At 38.9% G+C, this 24,244-nt stretch overlaps 1 protein-coding gene across 4 annotated transcripts in view; it reads right to left on the bottom strand.

Moving 5' to 3' along the window:
• The window catches only part of CSNK2A1 (casein kinase 2 alpha 1), a 52,652-nt gene that overhangs the window by 18,508 nt on the left and 9,900 nt on the right, over positions 1 to 24,244 (bottom strand). For 3 of the 4 annotated variants that reach the window (XM_084887926.1, XM_084887928.1, XM_084887929.1), the window contains exons 2-7: positions 11,425 to 11,640; positions 8,183 to 8,294; positions 5,908 to 6,009; positions 5,347 to 5,397; positions 3,810 to 3,869; positions 2,247 to 2,330 (exon numbers count right to left, since the gene is read on the bottom strand). In XM_084887926.1, coding sequence (XP_084744052.1) covers positions 2,247 to 2,330; positions 3,810 to 3,869; positions 5,347 to 5,397; positions 5,908 to 6,009; positions 8,183 to 8,294; positions 11,425 to 11,525 — 510 coding nt within the window. In that variant the 5' untranslated portion in view covers positions 11,526 to 11,640. Of the gene's footprint in view, positions 1 to 2,246; positions 2,331 to 3,809; positions 3,870 to 5,346; positions 5,398 to 5,907; positions 6,010 to 8,182; positions 8,295 to 11,424; positions 11,641 to 20,747; positions 20,858 to 24,244 lie in introns of all 4 variants that reach the window. The other variant, XM_084887927.1, reaches the window with a different exon arrangement.

Genomic DNA, 24,244 nt, shown 5'->3' with positions numbered 1-24,244 from the left:
CTAGGGTGTGTCTAATCTGTCATGTTAACTAGGTTTAGTGTCTTCATTGTTTTGGTGAACAAAGGGGATTATAACAAAAGGTATAAAAGTATACCGTATTTTTCGGACCATAAGACGCACTTTTTCCCCCCCAGAAGTGGGGGGAAAAAGTCCCTGGGTCTTATGGTCCAAATATAGCCTACACATATACTGTAAAAAAAAAAAGTTTTTTTACTTGCCCGGCTCTGTGTGGTCTCTGTGTGTTTGCCCAGCTCTAAAATGGTTCTAAATGCTGCTGTTTACTTTACAGGGTTGATTACATGTGTTTATGACTGTGATGTTGGGTTTTAATGCACATAAAATATTTTAGGACACTATTTGTTTCAGAATCTTTTTTTCTTCATTTCCCTTCTCTAAAAACTGGTGCGTCTTATGGTCCGAAAAATACGGTAATTTTTTTAGTCTTTCTTTTCTCCAACCCCTTAAAGAAAGTGCTTCAGAGCCATCCCTGAGTTTCCATTTTTTAGCAACAAGTATTCCCAGATGAGTATTTCTGGCCCCCTGGCTTCACACACAGCATATCAGTATTTCCAACTTATACCCTGTAGCCCAGCCATTGCCAACTGTTAAAAAAAATCAATAAAATATATTAAAAAAATAATAATAATAATAATAAATATATATTTATTGACTTTTTTTTCAAAGAGAAAGGGGGAGGGATAGAGAGTTAGAAACATCGATGAGAGAGAAACATCAATCAGCTGCCTCTTGCACACCCCCTACTGGGGATGTGCCCACAACCAAGGTAGATGGCCCCTGACCAGAATTGAACCTGGGACCCTTGAGTCTGCAGGCCGACGCTCTATCCACTGAGCCAAACTGGTTAGGGCAAGCATTACTCATTTTAAGAGGATAAAGTGTTCTCTAAATATGTCATCTTCCCAATGAAATCTTCCCTTTACCCCTGTTTAAAACAGCAACATTCCCCGCTTTTCCCTATTCCTGACTTATTTTTCTTCACATCACTTTTAACTTTCTGCCCTACGAGCATACCCACCAAAGGCAAGCTCCCTATGGACAAGAATTTTTTACTATCTGCTTCAAGCATATATCCCCTGCTTCTAGAACAATACCATGCATAGTGTGTGTCTAAAAAAAAATTTATTTGAATGAACAAATCCTCCTCATCTCCAGTCTACAACAGTCATCACTACCTATAAAAGGTATGCTTGGTGATCTTACAAAACTGAAATATTACGAAGTATGTGTTCAGTAGAACTCTCATTAATAGCACTTGTACTTGTTAAATATTTCACCCATTTCACAACTGTGCACACTTAATTCTCACAATAACCTAGTGGCATGCAGAGCAAATATTATTATACCTGTTGTACAGGTAAGAAAAAGGAGGCAGCCGAGACCGGTTTGGCTCAATGGATAGAGCGTCGGCTTGGGGACTGAAAGGTCCCGGGTTCGATTCCGATCAAGGGCATGTACCTTGGTTGCGGGCCTATCCCCAGTGGGGGGTGTGCAAGAGGCAGCTGATCGCTGACTCTCTCTCATCGATGTTTCTAGCTTTCTATCTCTCTCCCTTCCTCTCTGTACAAAACCAATAAAATATATTAAACAAACAAACAAACAAAAAAAAACAAGGGTGCCTTATTTAAAAAAAAAAAAAGAAAAAAAAAGAAAGAGGAGGCAAACAAGAAAGGAGTTTCCCAGATACTAGGTATTCAATAAATAAAACCAAAAGCCAGATTCCATGCCCAAAACTGATTTTCCCACTTTTCTAATATTTCCTTCTTGACAGATTCTTTTTGTTGCTGTCAATCCTCACCCGAGTATATTTTTTTCATTGATTTTTTTTTTTTTAGAGAGTGGAAGGGGAAGGGAGGGAGTAGGAGAGAGAGAGAAACATCAATGTGAGACACATCAATTGATTGCCTCCCGCACGCTCCCAGACTGGGGTCAGGAATGGAACCTGCAACCCAGATATGTGCCCTTGACCAGGAATTGAACCTGTGACCCGTCAGTGCAGGGGTTGACGCTCTATCGACAGGACCACATTGGCCAGGGCGTCCTTGATAGTATTATTAGAAATTTGAATAATGGTTTAAATATTCTGATTAGTTAATTTATTCATTCACCAAATATGTGTCAAGTGCCTCATAGGTACCAGGAACTGTAATAGATGCTAGGGATAAAGTGTTGAAAATGGGCTGTTCACTCTATCAGGCAGGAAAAGATTTATTAGTCTATCACATTACCTTTCTGTGCTCATGATCAATCATGACATTATGGGGCTTCACATCTCTGTGCATAATTCCCATGCTATGACAATAATCCAGGGCCTGTAAGAGAAACAGGGAAAAAAAAAAAAAAGGTTAGCTTGCATAAGAGTGATTTTTCTAGTTAAAACTTTTTACTTTTTCCTCTATAGTTTTCTTTCTAGTCTCACAATAACCCTGGGAGTCAGGGTTAGGACAATCACTCTGACAGCTATTTTGCAGACTTGCTCAAGATCCTAAAGTCAAACTCATGGCCTCTGAACTTCAAGTCCTGTTCTTACACAGTTATTACGACATCCTTTCTGTTAAAAAAGACCAAAGTGACACCAATTGCATCACTTCCAATTTCTATCCCTTATAAAAAGGCTGGTTTATTTTCATAAGCATAGCCTCTCAAAAGAAGAAAAGTGGTCTGTACTACAAAGTGTTCTTCAAAGAACAATAATTCTTTATCAGCTAAGTGTTCACAGTAGAGGTCCATGGCCCATATATTGCCTGATGCCTGTTTTTGTGAATGTTTATTTTATTGGAACACAGCCACACATATTTGCATGTTATCTGTAGCTGCTTTCATCATACAACATAGCTAAGTAGCTTGAGAAAGACCCTATGGACCACAAGGCCAACATTTTTACTGTTTATTCCTATAAAGATGTTTGCCAACTCCTGATTTATGACATAAAATCCAATTTGAAAACCATGTCCAAACTCAAACTCAGGTGAACTGAGTGGTACAATCTTTGGGATTTGCTAATCCTAGCTTTTAGATCAGCTGATGTCATTGGCCAAATTCTTGTCCTTTTTAAAGGGGAACTTGAGTTCCTATGGTTTCTAGAACTAGACAAGCAGATCCTTAACTTTATGAAGTCCTGCTTGCCATAAGATTGCATGAGCCAATGGGAAGATCAAATATCTCTACTGGCATAGTCTCTTCACGGTACTTCTAAGGTTCGAATACAGGCTTTACATCAACCCTCATTTAATAAGAAACTTTAGCTAACTCTTAGCAATTTTCTCATATATAAAGTTGATCTTGTGACTACTAGGAGGAAGATAATTAGGTGATGATCTCACTTTAGAAGTCAAAGTCCACTCTAAATCATCAATCTCTAAGCAGTGATTTATATTATTTTAGGACAATGACCCTTTGACAGCTGAGGAAGTTTCTTGTTTTACTTGTTCAATTTTAAGTGAAATAAAGTATACCAGAAGCCAACACATCTGGATATATTTACAAGTTTGAACAATTTAACTTAACTTTCGTAGGAGCAAGATGGAGATTATAAACATTTATGGGGCCCCAGCTCTCTTCTAAATACCCTTTCCAAATCATTCTAAATTATATTCATACTAGACATTATTCCATACCTTTACATTAACAGAAGAGCTCTGATGCTATAAACTTATTAAAAACTTACATGAAAAGGCCCCTTCTTTCAACATATTTTAAAAAGTTAATTCACTAACTTTTCTATAGTCATTTGAGTTATTTAACAAAGGTAAGATCAATCTAATGGTATTTAGTATTCAAAGTTCCCTTACCTTCAGAATCTCATACATGTAAAACCGAATATCATAGTCTGTTAACGTCTGGTATAATTGCTGTTAAAGACAAATGCAACATTTGAGCCATGAAATACTGCTGACGAAAGGCAATTTCTCATCCTTATTTGTAGTAATTCAAACCAAGACTTGGCTCATTTGTCATCATCCCAAGATCTATATCTACACCAGTTTCTAATCTTCAACATAACATTCCCTTTAAAGAGATACATTAAGCCGGGACCGGTTTGGCTAAGTGGATAGGGCGTCGCCCTGCGGACTGAAAAGTCCTGGGTTCGATTCCGATCAAAGGCATGTACCTTGGTTGCAGGCACATCTCCAGTAGGGGGTGTGTAAGAGGCAGCTGATCGATGATTCTCTCTCATAGATGTTTCTAACTCTCTATCCCTCTCTCTTCCTCTGTGAAAAATCAATAAAATATATATAAAGAGATACACTGAATCTTTATATATGCAAAAGTCAAGAATTACTTAACTTGTATTTCTGAAGCTAAAATCCACTGTTGGGAATATACCATTTATCTAAGCAATATGCATTGATATACATTTGCAATCAAGATTGCTTTTCATTTACTTCCAGACTTTCTCATAAAAGGCATTTTGGCAAATACACAGCCTCCTTAGTAGGAAACTACCTCATCTGCAGATCACCAGAGAGTGTGCAGATGGCTCACTGCCATATCTGTCAAGCCAATTTAACAGAATTATTCCTCTCCCAATTTGAAATAAACTTTGAACAACTGTTATGTATTCTTTCCAGCTTCCAAAGAGTTATGGTCTTTAAAAAAACAAAAAACAACACATGCATGCCATTAAATTGTTAGTGATGTCATCTGACATTTTCTTTGAAGTTATTGCTCTGATTCTAAAACAGTTCTTTTTTTTTCTTATTTCAGCAAAAGAATTCATCCATTTATTGATATCTAAAATTCTTCATACTGAATTGGTTTAAAGGAAAGTCAAATACCCTTACAACTTGAAACCCAGGAGTGTCCATATTTTTCTTTTGTGCTAGAATTGAGAATTGTTTGAAGTAGGCTGCTGGATGGGCAGAAAGTCAGAGATCAGTTGTAGAGGTATGTGTTGTAGCAGAATTTACACCACCCTAACCCAGAGGAATCCTAAGGTATAAGAAGACTTTGCTTTTCATACACAATATATTCCTCCTTGAACACTGCCATTTTAAAGTAAAATGCCCATGGACAGATCTTGACTGAACATGTGTTATTGCTTTCATTACATGTGACATCAGGGGAAACTGTTAAGTGAATGGTAAAGGTGGTGAGAAGTAAATGTATTTGGCTATTAGAGAGAGCACACAACAAATAAAAGTGCAAACTACCAAGATGTGGACAGTGGCAGTTTGTACAGCAGTATTTCTATCTTATAATTTAACACTGTGAAGATGAAAAGCTCTTTTAAGCAAGTTGGAAGTTCTTCTAATACTAATATCCCTAAAAGGCTTTCTATGTGGTCTGAAAACCCAACATCTTGAAATGATTGATTATATATTATACCTTGAAGTCTGTGTTGTTTACATGTTCAAAAACCAAGGCGGGAGTTCGTGACTAGGGAAAAGAAACAGAAAACACACATTAGCAAAAGCCCTGGCAGCTTTAATGAGCACCATGTTTGCGGATGCTACGTGGTGAATTTGGCAGTCCTCGCCTCAGTAACACGAATCCCTCTATTGCTATAAGCCCTCCCACTCTGATCACCACACTTAGGTCATTTTTGGGATGGATTTCAAACAGAAGACATGGAGCTGAAGTCTCACCAGGCTCTAGGCAGCCCGACAATGCGCCCATCGCCCATCGGCATCGGACCTGAGTTTGCAAAATGGATTAACACATTTCAGTTTCCAGTGCTATCAGTCTCTTATCCTAGAAGAATAAGAAATAGTCTGTGGGTGGAGGTCTCTTTAAAAGAAAGACCCAAACTAGTTAAATGCTATAACTGATTAAGCACTTTTAAAGCAGGACTTAACAGTAGAGGGGGCAACAGAGAGAGGCCAGCTGTGCTCTGAGTCAAACACCACCTCAGCCCTGGTGGGCCTTGCCAGCACACACTATACTTACCACAGGGTCTTTTACAATGTCTGCCAGTGTGATGATGTTGGGACCGCCTCGCAAATTCTCCAAAATCTTTATTTCACGCTTAATTTTCTTCTTCTTTACTGGCTGAAAGAGTAAAAGTACGAACATCAGTGAAATAAAGTATTTCAGGATATTTCAACAGATAATGTAATACATACATAATTATGAGCTCCTTGAAAGAAGGAAATGTGTCAGATTCATCTCTGAATCCTCCTCCTAGCCCTATGCCAAGCACTCTGTAGGTTACTTAGCAAATGTTGAAAAAGATTTTCATTCCAAAGATTAGACCTCTGCAGAATTAGCATTTAATTCCAATCATTAGTCTTAAAATGTTAACTCTTTACAACAATACAAACTAGGATTATAAATGGTAATACTAATATTATAAATGGTAATCTTGAAAAATCTTTTTACAAATTAGAATGAAACAGACTTTTTCTATTCCTTCCTGTAAGTGTATAAATAAACACCCAACAGAGGTTAGGTGAACAGGACCAACATCAAGGACAGCCAAACCATCTTTGTGCAGCATAAACTTGTGGGTTAAATGTGGGCCTTGGAGTAAAAAAAATCCCTAATGTGAATCCTACTTTCATGACCTGCTGGCCGTATGCCTATGGGTAAGTTACATGACCTCTCTAAGCCTCCATTTGGGAAAAATGATCAACAAGAGTACTTATCTCATAAGATTGTTATAAGAATCAAGGAAAATATATGAGATCTCTGAATATTACTGGGACACAGTACCCAGCTAGCTTTATGACCAGTATTCCTATAAATGAACTCATCTCTCTATTCTAAAAAGACCACTCTGCAGAGTCCCTTAACATACTTCCATATTCTTTTGTCCTCACTCATCATTTCCACATCTGCTCTGCGACAGAAACCTTCTTCATTTTTCTGAGGAGGGCTTTGGTCCAATTGTACCATCTCCACAAAGCCTTCCTCCTAAATAGTCTGAAACAGTGCTGGTCCAAAAGAAATATAATGCAAGCGACATATATATTCTCAATGTTCTAGTGCCCATGTTAAAAAAAGATAAACAGCCCAGCCAATGTAGCTCAGCGGTTGAGCACTGAACCAGGAACCAAGAAGCCACCGGGTTGATTCCAGGTCAGAGCACATGTCCAGGTTACGGGCTCAACCCCTTGTGTATGTGTGTGGGGGCGAAGTGTGCAGGATTGATGACGTTTCTCTCTCATCAATGTTTCTTTCCCTCTCCCTTCCTTTCTCTCTCTAAAAAGCAATAAAAACATTTAAAAAATAGACAAAATTAATTTTAATAAAACATTTTATTTAACAAAACATATTCAAAAAAATTTTTTAACATGTAAATCAATATAAAAATTTACTAATGGGCAGTATAGATATATTTATTTTACTAAGCCTTTGAGATCTAGTATATTTTATCCTTATAGCATATTTCAGTTCAGACCAGCCATACTTAAAATGCTCAATAGACACATGTGACCTGTGCCTGCTATACTGGACCTGCAGCTCTTTCCCAGGGTGTCAGTCACCTCAGATTACTGACATACTGCATACAATTCTGAGAAATTATTTTAAGCATATATAATGTCTTCATTAACAAGATCAGTGGCTATTAAACTTTAATGATCCATTACCTGAATTTTTTTAATACACAGATTTCCAGGATTCACCTACATATGCTCAATCACAATCTTTACAGTGTTGTTGTTTTTTTTAAAAATGGAGCCAACATTTAAAAACCAGGATAATTCATATACATACATAAATCTTTATAGTTTCTTTCTGCAAAGGAGTATCAAGCAATGCTGGTCTTGCACTACTACAGCACCCATCACTCACCTCCTCTAATCATGGGCATTTACATCAGACTAGCTGCATGTCATCTATCTGACCTCTAAAGGCCTGCATTTGTGACTCCTCATCCCTACACTGTAGAGGTAACAATTTATTGAAAACAAAAGCATGAAATATAATTAAAAACAGAGGAAATTAAATCAGTATTAGGCTTAAAGAGAGGACTGAACCTTTACTCCATTCCTCTGCAACAATATAGCTGTATGACTAGAGCCAATCACTTCTCTTGCTTTAGTTTCCTGATCTGTCAAATTAAGATAATCTCTATTGATTTCAGATGACAAAATAAAGGTGTTAAAGTACTCCAAACGCCCTTTCAAATGCTACTTTAAAAAAGGCATCACTATTACTTAAAACAAATCTAACTTCCAAAAACCTCTGAAATTACAATCTCTCTCTTTTTGTTACTCACCTTGAGAATTTTAACAACAACTTTTTCATTATTTGTGATGTTGATGGCTTCAAATACTTCACTATATTTACCCCGGCCTAATTTTCGAACCAGCTGGTAGTCATCTTGATTTCTGTAAAAAAAAAAAAAAAAAAAAAAAAAAAAAAAAAAAAAAAAAAAAGAGTCAAAATCACAATGATTTAAAAAGTTCAAGTTACGAAGCACTAATTCAATTTATAAAATTTATTACCAGTAAAAGAAATATGAGGTATCCTATATAATAATCCTATATGATAGTTAATACGCTAATTAGACCGGATGGTGGAATGACTTTTGGGAATGGCCAGTTTGGGGGGTGGGGTGAGTAGGGGACTCCCAAGGAGGCAGCTGGGACTGCTGTGAGGTCTGAGCCCTTTGTACAAATTTCGTGCATCAGGCCTCTAATTTCAAATAATTTCCAAATCAGTTTACTTATTTTAATTGGGTCAATTAAAAATGGGCGCATTCCAAATCCTTTCAATTATTCTTTAAAAAAAAAAAAAAAAAAAAAAAAATATATATATATATATATATATATAAAATATATATATTATTGATCTTTCACAGAGAGGAAGGAAGAGGGATAGAGAGCTAAAATATTGATGAGAGAGAAACATCGATCAGCTGCCTCTTGCACACCCCCTACTGGGGATGTGCCCGCAACCAAGGTACATGCCCTTGACCGGAATCGAACCTGGGACCTTTCAGTCCACAGACCGATGCTCTATCCATTAAGCCAAACCGGTTTTGGCTCAATTATTCTTTCAAATCTGAAATGGTTTACATCTATTGTATATTGGCATATGACACATAGATAGCTTGTATTAGGATTCATTATACATGCTTGACCTACAACAAGCAGCTTTCCCTTGGAGGATAATTTTTTATATATTCCTGTCTCCTAGTGCCTGGCCCACTGTTGGCACTTAGCAGGAAATAAATACACATTACAAGAATATGTCAATTCAGCCACATTTTGGGAGCAACCTATTTTGAATAGTCTTCTTTGTAGGTATATAACCTTGACCTCCCACTTGTTCTCCTAGGCAAGCCTTGATAGTCCACATAAAGGAGTTTTGCAACTATATTATAGATCATGAACCATAGTTAGGGAGTCTCTTCCTTTATTTTACCCATATTTATTTCCTGATCACTAAAAATATCATAGATAAAACAACAAAAACGCTAACATTTTCTCTCTGCTCCTGCTTATAATTTAGAACACTTTGCACTAAAGAATGGCATAGTCCTTTTAGTAACATCTAAATTCTATTTATTCCTGCTGGAGACACTAAGAATCTAACATGTAACAAATCAGCCATTAATTTTCCTCAAGCAACTAAAAAGAAAGTGAATAAACAGAAAAGGCAAAAGGTAGTAAGAACAATGAAGAACATAATAATCATGGCAGGTGGAGGGAAAGGGTGCTCTTAGTTCTGGTTGAGATCCCCTCCTGTAGGAAGGTAGCCTATACAATAAAAGGCTAATATGCAAATTAACCAAATGGTGGAACAACCAAACATCTGGTCACTATGATGTGTGCTGACCACCAGGGGAGCATGAGCAGAACATGGCAGGTGTGGGCAGCAGGTGGCAGAGCATGGAACATGGTGGGCCTTAGCCATGGCGGGATGGTGGAGCAGGTGAGTGGGGGTGCCAGACCAAGGTGGGGTGCCAGTCACTGTCATTGGGGCAAGCCTCTGGTGGTTCCTAAAAATTCTTTGCTCCCAGAGCTCGCACCTGGTGCTGGGGCCTGGCACTGGCCCCAATTGCTCGGCGCAGTCAGCTGGTGTGAGCGGTGGCTGCCAGCCCTGACTGCCCCTGAAGGCTTCTCCACCTACCCCTGCTCATGAGGGGCGATCAGGGCAGCTGCTTGATCTGCCCCTGGGCCTACTGCAGTCTCGTGGGCCACAGTTCCTTTCAAGTGCACGAATTCGTGCACTGGGCCCTTAATAGGAAATAAAAGCAAGCATGCGAACAGGACCATGCCAAAAACTCAATAGTGCTATTTTAGCAGAACTAAATGCAGAGCACTAAATTTGAACAGAGTAGTTGAATTTCTGTAAAATGGAGAGGCATCCCTAGAACCCAAAGCCTGATATAAGGAGAACTGTTAGATTATCAATAACTAGAGGCCTGATGTATGAAAATTCATGCAAGAGTAGGCCTTCCTTTGCCCAGCTGCTGGCACCAGCTTCCCTCTGGCACCTGGGACCCAGGTTTCCCTCTTCCAGCCACAGGCGGGCACCGGGGACCCAGGTTGGCTTTCCTCCAGTCCCGGCTTTATCAGGAAGGACATCCAGTCTAATCAGCATATTACTCTTTTATTATTATAGATTATAACATTTACTGGTATTGTACCACTGCTTCTTGACAGTGTATCTTAAAAGTACACCATGTCTCCATGTGCAGAGGCAATGACTTAACTGTTAAGATTCACAACCCAATCATGATTCAATATGCTCACAATTTCTGGAGTCTATATTTATCCACACGTGGAGAGGTATATTATAAAATATAGCATATAGAAGCTGTAGCTTTATGAGTTTTCAAAGTTTTCTTTTGCATTTGAATGTCAAAAAGCTTACCACAAAAGTATGACCTGATGAATTAAATACATACCATGTTGGGACAAGAAATGCAAACATCCCAATGAGATTGCACAGAGAATTAGGAGAGCAAATACTGCTGTTTCAGCAGAGTGCAACTGTTCAAGGTGGAATTTGGGCTGAATTCCATGTTACCCATGTCTAGTCTTATGATAAGGGCAAGTGTTTAAGGGTTTAATTTTGCTTCTCATTAGAAAGAGAACACCTTTCTGGAGAACTGTTTCATTCTTCAGAATTATCATGGGACATTTTCTGACCTCAAAAACACTTTATGTAAGAGTTTATAGTGTTTTTAAAATCTCTCAAGTTTTAATTCTCATCTAACCATAAAGCCCTTAGCTGAGGCAAGTTGATAGGTAACTCTTCATCAGCTTTGTATACAGAATATATAAATCAAAGAATAACACTGAAATGATTCTTCAATGATAAGCTCATCAAAATTGTTCATTTGTCAAAGCAATATCTCAGTTCTTCATTGCAGAAGAAAACACAAATCAGCCTTCAATCTTGAGGTTTTACAAATCTCAGTCAGAGAGGTTGTCTGACATAAATTACTCTACAAATTCATAAGCCAGCCCTTTGGGTGAATACAGTGAAGTAAAAGGAAACAGTTACCCCCATTCCACCACATGTGACTCGTAATCCCAGTACTCTCGAGGTCTGTGTGTATTAACATCTGTGTAAACTCTGGCCCTGCTTGGCACGGGTCCCGACATATCAGACAGGTTGGTGGACAAAGCTGAACTTGATGTTTGGAGAGCTGGCAGTCACTGTGTTCAGAGGCAGCTGTGAGGTGGGGCAAGGCTTTGTTTCAGAACTGTTTTCTTCAAACTGCAGAGACAAAACGCACAAGGGCCAAGGAATTACTTTTTAGAAGCACACAGGAATAGAAATCACCTCACAACCATGGCCTTATAGTTCTGGCTCTCCTACCTGTTAAACCAGTGAACATATCCCAACTGTGCCACCGTGTTTCCCTTCACACAGAACAAAAAAACCCCCAAAAAACAAAAAACCTGTATCAGCCCTAATCCTATTCTGCAAAGTAGTTTATTATCTCAGCTGAAGTTTGGATAGCCTGGAAGGGAAACATGGAATTGAGGACAGACCCATCAGCATCACTACCATTTATACATTCTACAGAAAATGTTGGCAAGAACAGTACTTTCAGCAGCTTTATACAGCTCAAGCAGGGATGCTAAAAGGCTTTGGAGTGGTGACAAAGCCAAAATAAACCGCTAGTCTGACTCTAACATTCGATGAAACAAGGAAGGAAATAGACTGTTCTCACACACCAAAGTTCAATGCTATTTTATATTAATCCAAATCATTTGGTGAACCTTATGTAATAATCAGTATATCCTTGATCACCATTTGAAATATATACTTTATTTCATTAAATTTAAAAATAAAATCAGTAATATTTCTTTTATTTATTTAATACAGGTGCAAGCTTAATAAAAACTGATAGAAAACATTAACATATATTGGACGAACTAATGCAAAATTTGATAGAAAAATCTGTGAAATTTTAGAAATACAGACAAATTGATAAACTAAGTCCCCTTTATGATGTCTTCCCTGATTTTTCTGAGATTCTTGTATCATGCTGATTCCTGTTACTCTGAATTTAATTAAAAATGCATTTAGCCCTAACCAGTTTGGCTCAGTGGATAGTGTTGGCCTATGGACTCAAGGGTGCCAGGTTCAATTCCGATCAAAGGCATGTACCTTGGTTGCGGGCACATCCCCAGTGAGGGGTGTGCAGGAGGCAGCTGATCGATGTTTTTCTCTCATTGATGTTTCTAGCTCTCTATCCCTCTCTCTTCCTTTCTGTAAAAAAAATCAATAAAATATATATTTTTAAAAAGGTTAAAATAAAATTTGTATAAGAAAACTGTGGCCCAGAAAGAGGAAAATTGACCTATAACCCCGTAGCTATTTAATAGCTGAGCGAGGACCAGAAACCAAACTTTAGATTCTTGTGACAGCGATTTCTCTGCCATTAATCATATAAACTAATTAGATAACAACAGCTAACTCTGCAAGCATTCACTATGTGTTTTATGTGGATTTCATTTAATCCTCACCACACAAATGGTGAAAAAGTTATCACCCCCATTTTACAGATGAGGAAATTGAAGTAAAGTAAGGTTAAGTGACTTGCCAAAGAACAGTCTGACATTTAACCAGACTGTAAAATAGGGGTCACTGTAATTACATCATAGGTTTGTGGTGAGGATTCAATAAGTTAATGAATGCCAACTGTTTACAATTGTACCTATTTGAGAGCTCTAAGAGACCCATTTATGGCAACTATGATTTTCCAATGTTGTATTTTAAGCTGGAGTTTAGCGAGCATACACAAAGAAGATAAACCAGAAACGATGTCTCCTTGTGCACATGGTTTAACGGCTTACAGCTTTCAGAGGATGAGCAAGAGACTGGGATGGGGATTAATGCTGAACTGGAAAATGTGACAAACAACCAGCGATATTCTGGAGCCCCACAAATATAAACTTAAATGGCCAGGAAAAAACAAAATGTTCAAATAATTATTAAAAAGTGAACCAAACAGTTTTAAAAATTATTTCCAAGTATTTATTTCTTTGGTTTTATAAAACAACCACATTATAGTAATCTATCTTTACCTAATATTGGTTAAGTGTAAAAAACACACACATCCTCCATACTAGGAAAAACAAAACAAAACAGAAAGCTGACACTTTTATTGTAACTTTTGTTCTTCCCAAGAAACAAGGTCCTTTGTGCTGTGGGAGTGCTGGCTTTTTTGTGTGGCTAGACGACTGCATGGATGACAGTGAGACACTAGGAAAATGGGTAAAGGTGTGAATGTGTGCACATCTGCCAACAGCTAAAACAGTATAGACAATAGCCGAAACCAACAGAAATAATGTCCCCAGGTACTATGACTTTTAATAAAATTATACTAAACTATTAAATTCGTAGCATCTTCTCTGATAAAAACAATCTTTCTCTTCAGTCTCCATATTCCTTTATAAGCCTGTGGATCACAAAGCCTTAACTTCTGCTCTCAGCTTAAGAAGTTCGTAAAATTAACACAAATTTAGTAACAGGGATTAGATGCAATAGGGTGATGAAACAGTGGTCCTGGTTTCAAATCCCTAATTGGTTACTGGGCTCCTTCCAGAGTTGGCTCATCACTTACAAAACCTGCCTAACTGCACTGCTGACTGAAGAGAAGATCAAATGAGATAGCTCCCAGAAAGGGCTCAGGAACACAAACACATGTAAATGATTATTAAATTATTACTATGCCATAGTTCCTCAGTGAAAACTAATAAGAAACCTATCTTTAAAAAGCTAGTTTTCTCCCTGGCTTAATCATTTTAGAGCGCTAGCCCGTACACCAAGAGGTTAGAGATACCTGAGGCAACGAATCAATGTTTCCCTCTAAAATAATAATGATAATGATAAAAATAATAATAATAATAATAAAAGGCTACAGTTTTCATTTCTTGACAAAAATTATAGAAGCTGTGGTTAATCCTCAGCTTCTCAGGGCCAACTCATGGATGAATGTGACATTACAAAATGAGACTTCATTTCTCCCTTTCAGAAACCACCCGACTCATGTGGAAAATATCCCCCAACTCCCATTTACTAGCCTATGTATCACAACCACCCAGTCCTCTGCTGCTCTCTTAAAGCCTTGGTATTCTCTATGATGAGCAGAGCAAGACTATTCATTAAGGTGCCGAAAACGGTTTGGCTCAGTGGTAGAGCGTCGGTCTGCGGACTGAGAGGTCCCAGGTTCGATTCCGGTCAGGGGCATGTACGTTGGTTGCGGGCACATCCCTGGTAGGGGGTGTGCAAGAGGCAGCTGGTCGGTGTTTCTCTCTCATCGATGTTTCTAGCTCTCTATCCCTCTCCCTTCCTTTCTGTAAAAAAATCAATAAAAATACATTAAAAAAAAAAAAAAAAAAGACTATTCACTAAGGAAACTTGTTTGACTTGCAGCTTTGTGCCTCATTATTAGCTGGAACCTAATTTATGAACTAGTGGATTTGACTCTCCAATGGGAGGGCAACTAACTTTTACAGCACCTCCAAAAAAACTTCACTTTACTGTCATGCATACCAAATACTTTGCTTATAAGAGTCACTCACACCGAAACGGGTTTTGCTCAGTGGATAGAGCGTCAGCCTGCGGACTGAAAGGTCCCTGGTTCAATTCCGGTCAAGGGCATGTATTTCGGTTTTGGGCACATCCCCAGTAGGGGGTGTGCAAGAGGCAGCTGGTCGATGTTTCTCTCTCATCGATGTTTCTAGCTCTCTATCCCTCTTCCTTCCTCTCTGTACAAAATCAATAAAATATATATATATAAAAGTCACTCACGCTGAAACCGGTTTGGCTCAGTGGATAGAGTGTCAGCCTGCGGAATGAAGGGTCCCAGGTTCGATTCCGGTCAAGGGCATGCACCTTGGTTGCGGGAACATCCCCAGTGTGTGTGTGTGTGGTGTGTGTTTAGAGGCAGCTGATCGATGTTTCTAACTCTCTATTCCTCTCTCTTCCTCTTTGTAAAAAATCAATAAATTAAAAAAAAAAAAAGTCACATGAATTTCAATGGTTGGCCTTCATTAAATATGTGGGGAGAAGATAAAAGGGTTCTTAAACTTAGCAACTTTAGATAAATAAAATGGTGCAGAGAAGGAAAATAATGAGATGGAGATAGAGTGGAGATGTGAAAAGACAGGAAAGAAAAGTCATCAAAGATAAACATTATTTTATTCAAATAGTATTTTGTTCATATTGCTGTAGATGTGTATGTATATTCACATACAGCGTAACGTGAAGAAAATACAAGGATAGCATAAATTTCTCAATTTTTACTTTGATCCTTTCAGATATTCCTTCCTTTGGTCATCCCTTAAATATATGAGCATCATATCCTATCTAATAAAAGGGCAATATGCAAATTAACTGTCATTTTGTCACAAAGATGGCGGCGCCCACAGCCACAAGATGGTGGTGCCTAGTCCCCTCAGCCTTGCGTGAGTCCCCCAGTCCTGAGGGGGCTGCCGCTGAGAGCGGGCAGTGTGAGCGGCCTGGTGGAGTGCTTGCTTCATCGCCGTGGTGACGGAGGGCATCTGGGGGACAGGGTGGCCGGCCCGCAGCTTTTGCAGGCCCGGGGAGGAGACGGTGGGTCCACCTCCCATGGAGGCAGCATGGCTCCCGGTGGCGCGCCGTTTCTCACCAGGTCCCGTGGAAGCGGAAGGTGGCCTACTGCATGCAATGGGCTACTAGTTTACTATGAAAAAGTACCATGGTAGGCCTTGGGAATATAATGAGCAAGGCAGAACACGGTGAGATACATATGCCTTTATCTGCAGACTAAAGATAACAGAGATTCATCAATTTTAGGCAGAAAAGTGATTCATGTACATTTTTAAAGTTTGCTCTGTTCAGGTATGGGGCAGGCAGAGATTAGATTTAGGGAGGCGCTAACAGTCACCTCTGTGAGAGAAATAATGGAAGCTTGACCAATGGAGATATGTGGACTAACAAGGTACAAAAATGTATGGTGTAAAAGCAGTATCTCTGGCCCTGGCTGGTATGACTCAGTTGGTTGGAGTATCGTCTAGTGCACCAATGGATCCTGGGTTTGATTTCCAATCAGGCCACATACCCAGGTTGTGGGTTCAGGGTGTGTATGGGAGGCAACAGATCAATGTTTCTCCCATCGATGCTTCTCTTTCTCTCCCTCCCTCACTGACTAACATAACAACAACAAAACACTTCTGGGATAATGGGGTAAGGAGTGGGAGGTGAGTTTTAAGTTTCTAGCTACATATACAGACTGCTGATGTTTCATGAAAATAGAAAACACTCTGGAAGTGAACTCATGAAGTCAAGTTTTGGACTTAAGGTGAAAATGGTTTTGAGACGTTAAAAAGGACACTGAACTGGAACTTAGATATTACAAGTCTGGAGCTGAAAAAGCTTCTTAGCTTTAAATATCTAACCTTCACCAGCAATTCCATGAGAAAGGCATTTCTTTCCCCAAACTACAGATGAGTAAGCTCAGAAGCTTGACCTAGAATATCCCGTAAAAATGGAGTTGGGATGCAAATCCAAGTTGGCTTACCTCCCAAGGTTCAATTCTTTTCATGCCTATATAAAACTTATCACATTCTAAACCCTTTATACAGCAGTCTTCAAACCTTAACTTTTCTATTACATCCATAGCTCCCTGAAGTCAAGATCCATGTCTAATTTACCTTGTTACTTTACAGTAGCCAGCTGGGCTTGATTTATTTTAAAAAATAAAATAAAATGATGCCCAGCTGGTGTTGCTCAGTGGTTGAGCATCAACCAACAAACCAGGAAGTCATGGTTCAATTCCCAGTCAGGGCATATTTCTGGGTTATTGACTTGATCCCCAGTGTGTGGGCAGGAGGAGGCCAAATCAATGATTCTCTCTCATCATTGATGTTTGTATCTCTCTCCCTCTCCCTTCTTCTCTGAAATCAATGAAAATGTATTTTTAAAAAAGAAAAAGAAAATGCAGTCGCCTCTGAAAGGCAGGGTGTCTCAAACACTTCTGATTATCTGGTGCACCGATAGGGAGAACTAAAAGATCAACTCAAGGGTTCTTGAGAAATTGCTCCCTTTGCTCTCTCTCCCTCTAATATTATAGCTTTTTCTACTAAAGAACAGGCCACAATTAAAATTTTCCCCACCTCAATAATGAAGAGAATACTGGAGAAACTTTATTTTAGCCTCAAACGATTCTTACAAATAACTTTTCAAATACAACACCAAGTCCTATCCAGTTTGGCTCAGTGGATAGAGCACTGGCCATCAGACTGAAGCATCCTGGGTTTGATTCTAGTCAAGGGCTGTACCTCTGTTGCAGACTCCATCTCAGGCCCTGGTTGGGGATTGTGCAGGAGGCAATCAATCAATGTGTCTCTCTCACATTGATGTTTCCCTCCCCTTCCCCTCTACTCTCTCTAATAAAGAAAAAAAGAAAGAAATCAATGAAAAAATATCCTCGGGTGAGAATTAAAAAAAAAGAAAAGAAAAAGAAACAAACACAACATTCAGTTATAATAAAAGACAACTACTTGGCACTAAAGGAAAACCTCCAAAGTAAAAACTGACAGAAAAAGAGACAACAGAAAAGGCCAGAGACTTTTGATCTTATCAAACTCAAACTATGAAACAATTATGCTTATAGGAATAAGAGATGTTTCAGAATATTTGTAGGGAACAGGATTCTTTAAAATATAGGCGAGAAATTATCCACAATGTAGCAGTCAAAACTATAAAAAAAATATGAGAGAAATAATATAGTGAAAGGTTTGATATATTTTTAGTTGGTACTAGAAGAAAAGGAGAAAACAGGATAGGACAAAAGCAATATTCAAATAAGTAACAGTTGAGATTTTCCCAGGAGCAACCAGATACAGTCACATTTTAGAAACCAACAAATTACAAACAAGATAAGTAAAAAGAAATCCTCAACTAAACATCTACATCGTGGCTCTCAACCTTTCTAATGCCTCGACCCTTTAATATAGTTCCTCATGTTGAGTGACCCCCAACCATAAAATTATTTTCGTTGCTACTTCGTAACTGTAATTTTGCTGCTAATGAATTGTAATGTGATGTAAATGTCTATGTTTCCCAATGGTCTAGGGGCCCTGTTAGCGGTCATGGCCACAGGTTCAGAGCTACTACTGCAGAGCCTAAGACCTTCGGAAAACACAGCTATTTATATTACGATTCATAACAGAAGCAGAATTACAGTTCTTTTGATCTGTTATTCTTTTGCCAATAACACACTATTTTAATAACTAGCTCTTCAATCACACTATTTTAATAACTAGCTCTTCAGTCTTAGATATAAATGTTTTCACATCCATAATTAACACCAGAGGTAAAAGTCATACTACCACTTCCCAAGCAGCTGTGAAAATAGTTAATATGTACGAGATGCTTCTTTAGAGCCATATGGCTCCATTTGTCCTTTTATAAGGCTGTGTGATATATCCATGCCATGAGCACAGTGTCCAATAATCCTTGATAGAGCTACAGAAACAATTCAGTACTGTTACTGAAAGGTATTAACCTTGGAACCACTAACAACAAATATGACCTTGGATCTGTCATTTCACCCATCTGATTACAGTGAAGAAACTGCAAAATATTTCTTCTATTTCCTCCTTTACTGTCCAGAGGTAGATTACAAAAGAGACAACCATACTTCTGCAGATGATTGATAAGCAATAATTAAAAGGGCGTGTTGTCCTAGACTTGCCAACAAAAGGTAGGCTGGAACCAAGGGCAGCAAACATTGGCTGGCTTCTCAATATAAAGGTATGTGAATGCTTATGATGAGTCAGTCCCTGCTTCTTGGGATTTATATTGATCACTTTTAAACCTAACAAATCTAAGACCTAGGTAATATTCTTCCCATTTCACAAAAGGCAAATCGGAATAATTGCTACAATGTCAGAGAGGTGATTTAAAAGTATTATGTCTAGATTCATAGTCTATTCATTTTGCTCTACAGCAAACATTTATGTCCTATTTGGTTCAACAGTATGTTTTATTCCAATTTTAAACACTGAGGTAAAATCCACATAACATAAAATCCATCATTTTAAAGTGTACAATTCAGTGGTTTTAGTATATTCACAATGTGCAATCACCACTATCTGTTTCCAGAACATTTCCATCACCCCCCAAATAACCCAATACCACACAGCAGTCATTCCTCACATCCCAACAACCACTAATCCTATGAATTAGGATCAGTTATTAGGTTAAATTTTGTGCTAAAACATTTGGTAATCTCCCAGCCTGTGTGTCTGTGGCTGAGCGTTGACCTATGAACCAGGAGATCACAGTTCAATTCCCAGTCAGAACATATGCTTGGACTGTAGGCTCAATCCCCAGTGTGGGCATGCAGGAGCAGCCGATCAATGATTCTCTCATTGTTGATGCTTCTATCTCTCTCTCCCTTTCTCTCTAAAACCAATAAAAAAATATACTTAAAAAATATTTTGTAATAAATTATTTTTAATCGTGACTTAGTTGCTGATACTAAAAATAATTTAACCTCCAGTTTCTCAAAAGAAAAAGAGAAGGTAGGGGTAGGTTTGTCTGGTGGTAATAATTCTGCATTCCTGCATTGACAAAATCACTCTGCTGTACTGAGCTGTGTGTACCCAGCAATGGGCTCTAAACCCCATCCACTGGAGATGACACAGGTAAATCTGGACAACTCTGTTAACTTAGCTTACTGGCCCAACTCCTGTGGTTATATGAGTTAGCAATCCCTGATCTATACTGAATATAGTATTATCATATGCAATGGCAAACACATTTAAGTTCTCAATTTAAGACTATTTGCTTTTTTATTTAGTTTCCATTATTAGTCAAATTAGAACTTCAAAAAAACATCTTGGATCAGTTTATAATATGCCTTTTTGTCAATTAAGAAATACAGAACTGACCACGGATTTACAGAAAAATCCTAATGGTCAAGACTCTGTACTCTAACAGCACTCTGCTTACCTCTCCCGTTAAGCATTGCCATTGTACTGTTTGCACATCCATCTAGCTACTCAAAGCTCCAAGAACAGTATCCCCAGGAGTCTCTACCACTGTCATGTAGATGATCCAGAAATACTTGTTGAAAGAATAACACTGTGACAAGTGATAAATCAAGCAAATGTTGCAATATTTAAAAAATTAAGGGGGGGGGGAAACTATTATTTGGACAATACAAATTATAACACTGAAAATCGAGTTCATTAATGAAATCAGAGGTCCATGAACTCCTGAAAAGTATATACTAAGCCCTAGCCAGTTTGGCTCAATGGATAGAGCATTGGCCTGTGAACCAAAGGATCCCAGGTTCAATTCCGGTCAAGGGCTTGTACCTTGGTTGCAGGCTCCTCCGTGGCCTGGGCCCTGGTTGGGGCTTGTGCAGCAGGGGGCTACCATTCGATGTGCTTCTCTCACATCGATGTTTCTGTCTTTCCCAATCTCCCTAAAAATCAATGGAAAAATACCCCCTGGTGAGGATTAAAAAATGAAAAGTATATACAAAAAAGCAGGTGCACGTACTTTTTTAAAAAAGAAAAACTTGAGAGCTTTTATTACAAACTCAGAAGAAATCAGTAAATGACAAAAGATTTAAGAATCACTGAGTTAGACAAAAGGAAATGTACATTTTAACAGTTTAATATTTATTTAAAAAGATTAACTTGACAATTTACACAAATATCGATATTAAACAATTAAATTTCTCAAACTAAGTATACCCTATTCTTTCCTAAAGGCGGAGAAGATGACAATGTATCCTAGGCTTCAATTCACGTTCCAGCATGAGCCCCAAGCTTGATGAATGAGTAACAAAATGTCAGCCTCAGAAAAGATACAGTGGCAATTAGAATCAATCAGGTGAGGGTATCGGTTTACACAAGGAAACTTAATTTTTGCTTTACATTACTGCTTAAAAAATAAGAACTTGATGTAAGTGTCCAAACTTAAACCATTTAGTGTCTTACATTCTTTAAGTTGATGAGAGAAAAAGAGAAACACTGATTTGTTTCACTTATTTATGCATTCATTGGTTGCTTCATGTATGTGCTCTGACCAGGGAATCGAACCTGAAACCTTTCAGTATCCAGATGATGCTTTAACTAAACAAGCTACCCAGCCAGGGCTTACATTTTTAAGTATATCCCTTGAATTATATGTGGAAAGAGAATTTCTTGAGGGCCAGAGAGATACTTTAAAATGGTCTTTTTTGAACTTAAAAGCCACGATTATTTTAAGATTGGTCAGTGACCTCTTGAATCTTAAAACTGTTAAAATACCATTTCTGAACTTTCTAAATTAGTGCTTACAGCCTTTTAAAAGTCAAAATAAAAAGAGAACATAATATTTGTGTGGCACACTGGGATAAATGAAAAAACTTTCAGACCTAACATCACTGACATATTTGCCCTGTATCCCGCACAAATGGCCGGAAGACTGAGAGGACCAGTATCTCCACACATGTTATTCTTCCTGATATAGCACACTAGCTCAAAACTTCCGTTTTAAATCACCTAGAGAGATCACAGGCTAGTCAAAACCACACAAGTTGAAAAAATTACCCACACAGGTTGAAAAAATTATTTCATAACTCCCCTTATTTCAAGTATAGTCCAGATATGACACTAATGAGCAACCATCTCTTCTGGGAGATCATATATTTGGAGGTAACTGGCACAAAAACCCCCACAAAAACAACAAACACAAACTAAACCTTGTATCTCTAGCTTGGAAGAATAAGCCAAAAGAATAAATTAGTGGTAAAAATAGCCGAAACCAGTTTGGCTCAATGGATAGAGCGTCGGCTTGGGAACTGAAAGGTCCCGGGTTCGATTCCGGTCAAGGGCATGTACCTTGGTTGCGGGCATATCCCCAGTAGGTGGTGTGCAAGAAGCAGCTGATCGATGATTCTCTCTTATCGATGTTTCTAACTCTCTATCTCTCTCCCTTCCTCTCTGTACAAAATCAATAAAATATATTTTAAAATAAATAAATTAGTGGTAAAAATGAATGTTAAGCTGAGACCGGTTTGGCTCAGTGGATAGAGTGTAGGCCTGTGGATTGAAAGGTCCCAAGTTTGATTCATGTCAAGGTCATGTACCTTGGTTGGGGGCACATCCGCAATAGGGGGTGTGCAAGAGGCAGCTGACCGACGATTCTCTCTCATCGATGTTTCTAACTCTCTCCCTTCCTCTCTGTAAAAATTCAATAAAATATATTTTTAAAAAAATGAATGTTAACATTAAATCAAGTTATCTTTTTCCTCCACTTTATAATGGTTCTTTTCTTGTCTCAACTTAAGGTGGTAATCATGGCCAACATTCTCTTTCATCTATCAAACTAATGCAATATAAATAGTAGTGGTGTTTTTGTTTTTTAAATAGGGGAAAACAGGTTAAAAATGGTTAACAATTAGCTCCTTGGCAGTTCCCCAACCCACTCTGATCTTCAAATCTCAAGACTCCAAATGCACGGAGAAACAACCTGTTCCAAGCCAGAGGATAGGTGTGTGTTTTTTCTTCTGGTCCTACTAAGGAGCTGAATTCAGAATATAAGCATTCACAGTAAGACCTGGTAACTCATTAATTTACTGCTTGTGTAAAATTGCAGGATTTTTAAGACATTATAATCCTAACATATCACTGAGGATTCTGTTTTTATTCTCATGTACAAAATTTACAACATTCTTATTTTAAGAAGCAAAACACTCAACACATTTCTATAAAATGAACCAAACAAATAACATTCGAGCTCTCTGTAAATTTTATTTCTCCACCTTTAAACCAGAAAAGGATCAAAGAGCCAATGTAACATAAATAACACAGCAACAGTGGAAAGTCTTCCAATGAAGGGAAGTATTATAAGAAAACAAGAACAGTTTGATATGAATTAATATAGTTCTAACTCAAACACTTGACAAAAGTCTAAAGTCCAGTAATGTCTCCAATTTATATATATTTATATATATATATAAATATGACCAACCAAAAGTTAGACCATCTGACCAGTAGCTATGATGCGCACTGACCACCAGGGGGGCAGACACTCAACACAGGAGCTGTCGAGCTTTGATGACTTGGCAGCTGCAGTTCTCAGGTGACACACCTGGAACAAGAGAGGTGGGAGTCCGATTCCGGGGTGTGTCACCCAAGAACCGCCCTCTCACAATCCAGGACCCCTCAGGGGATGTTGGAGAGCTAGTTTTGGCACAATCCCCACAGGCCAGGTTGAGGCACCACACCGGTGCATGAATCTATGCACCAGGCCTCTAGTCCTATATAATCCTATATAATAAAAGGGTAATATGCAATGTTGGAAGGACCGGACCCTATGATGCACACTGACCACTAGGAGGCAAACGCTCTACGCAGGAGCTGCCCCCAGCCTGCAGCCCCCAATTGGGGTCTACCAGCCAACCTATGGTCCCTTCCCTTGGAGGGCAGGCTCCAATTGCCTGATGGCGACTGAGGAACCGGGGGTATGTAGTGGTGGACTCTGCTGGCACCAAGCCAAGGCCCTACCATGCCAATCACTCCCCCACACAGAGGACAACCCGTGGCGGGGGGCGGGGCCAGCAAGTGGACAGGCACTGCCCACCCCTCAGTCCTTTCCCCAGGCCAGCAGGCTCCAATTGCCCAATGGCCATCGGGGAACAGGGCTGGGTAGTGGTGAGGGGCAGGGGCAGGGGCAGGGGCAGGGCCAGCTGCCGGGGAAGATGGCCCTGATCACAGGCCAGGCCTAGGGACTGTACCCCTGCATATATTTCATGCACTTGGTGGGGGGAGAAGAGGGGGTGTCCCTCAAACTGGCCTGTGCCCTTGCAAACCAGGAGCCC

The sequence above is a fragment of the Pipistrellus hanaki genome, assembly GCF_964339955.1.
Source record: "Pipistrellus hanaki genome assembly, chromosome: 6".
Classification (NCBI taxonomy): Eukaryota; Metazoa; Chordata; class Mammalia; order Chiroptera; family Vespertilionidae; genus Pipistrellus; species Pipistrellus hanaki.
Note: the sequence above shows the minus strand (reverse complement) of the source record. Positions and strands in the feature narration are given on the sequence as shown.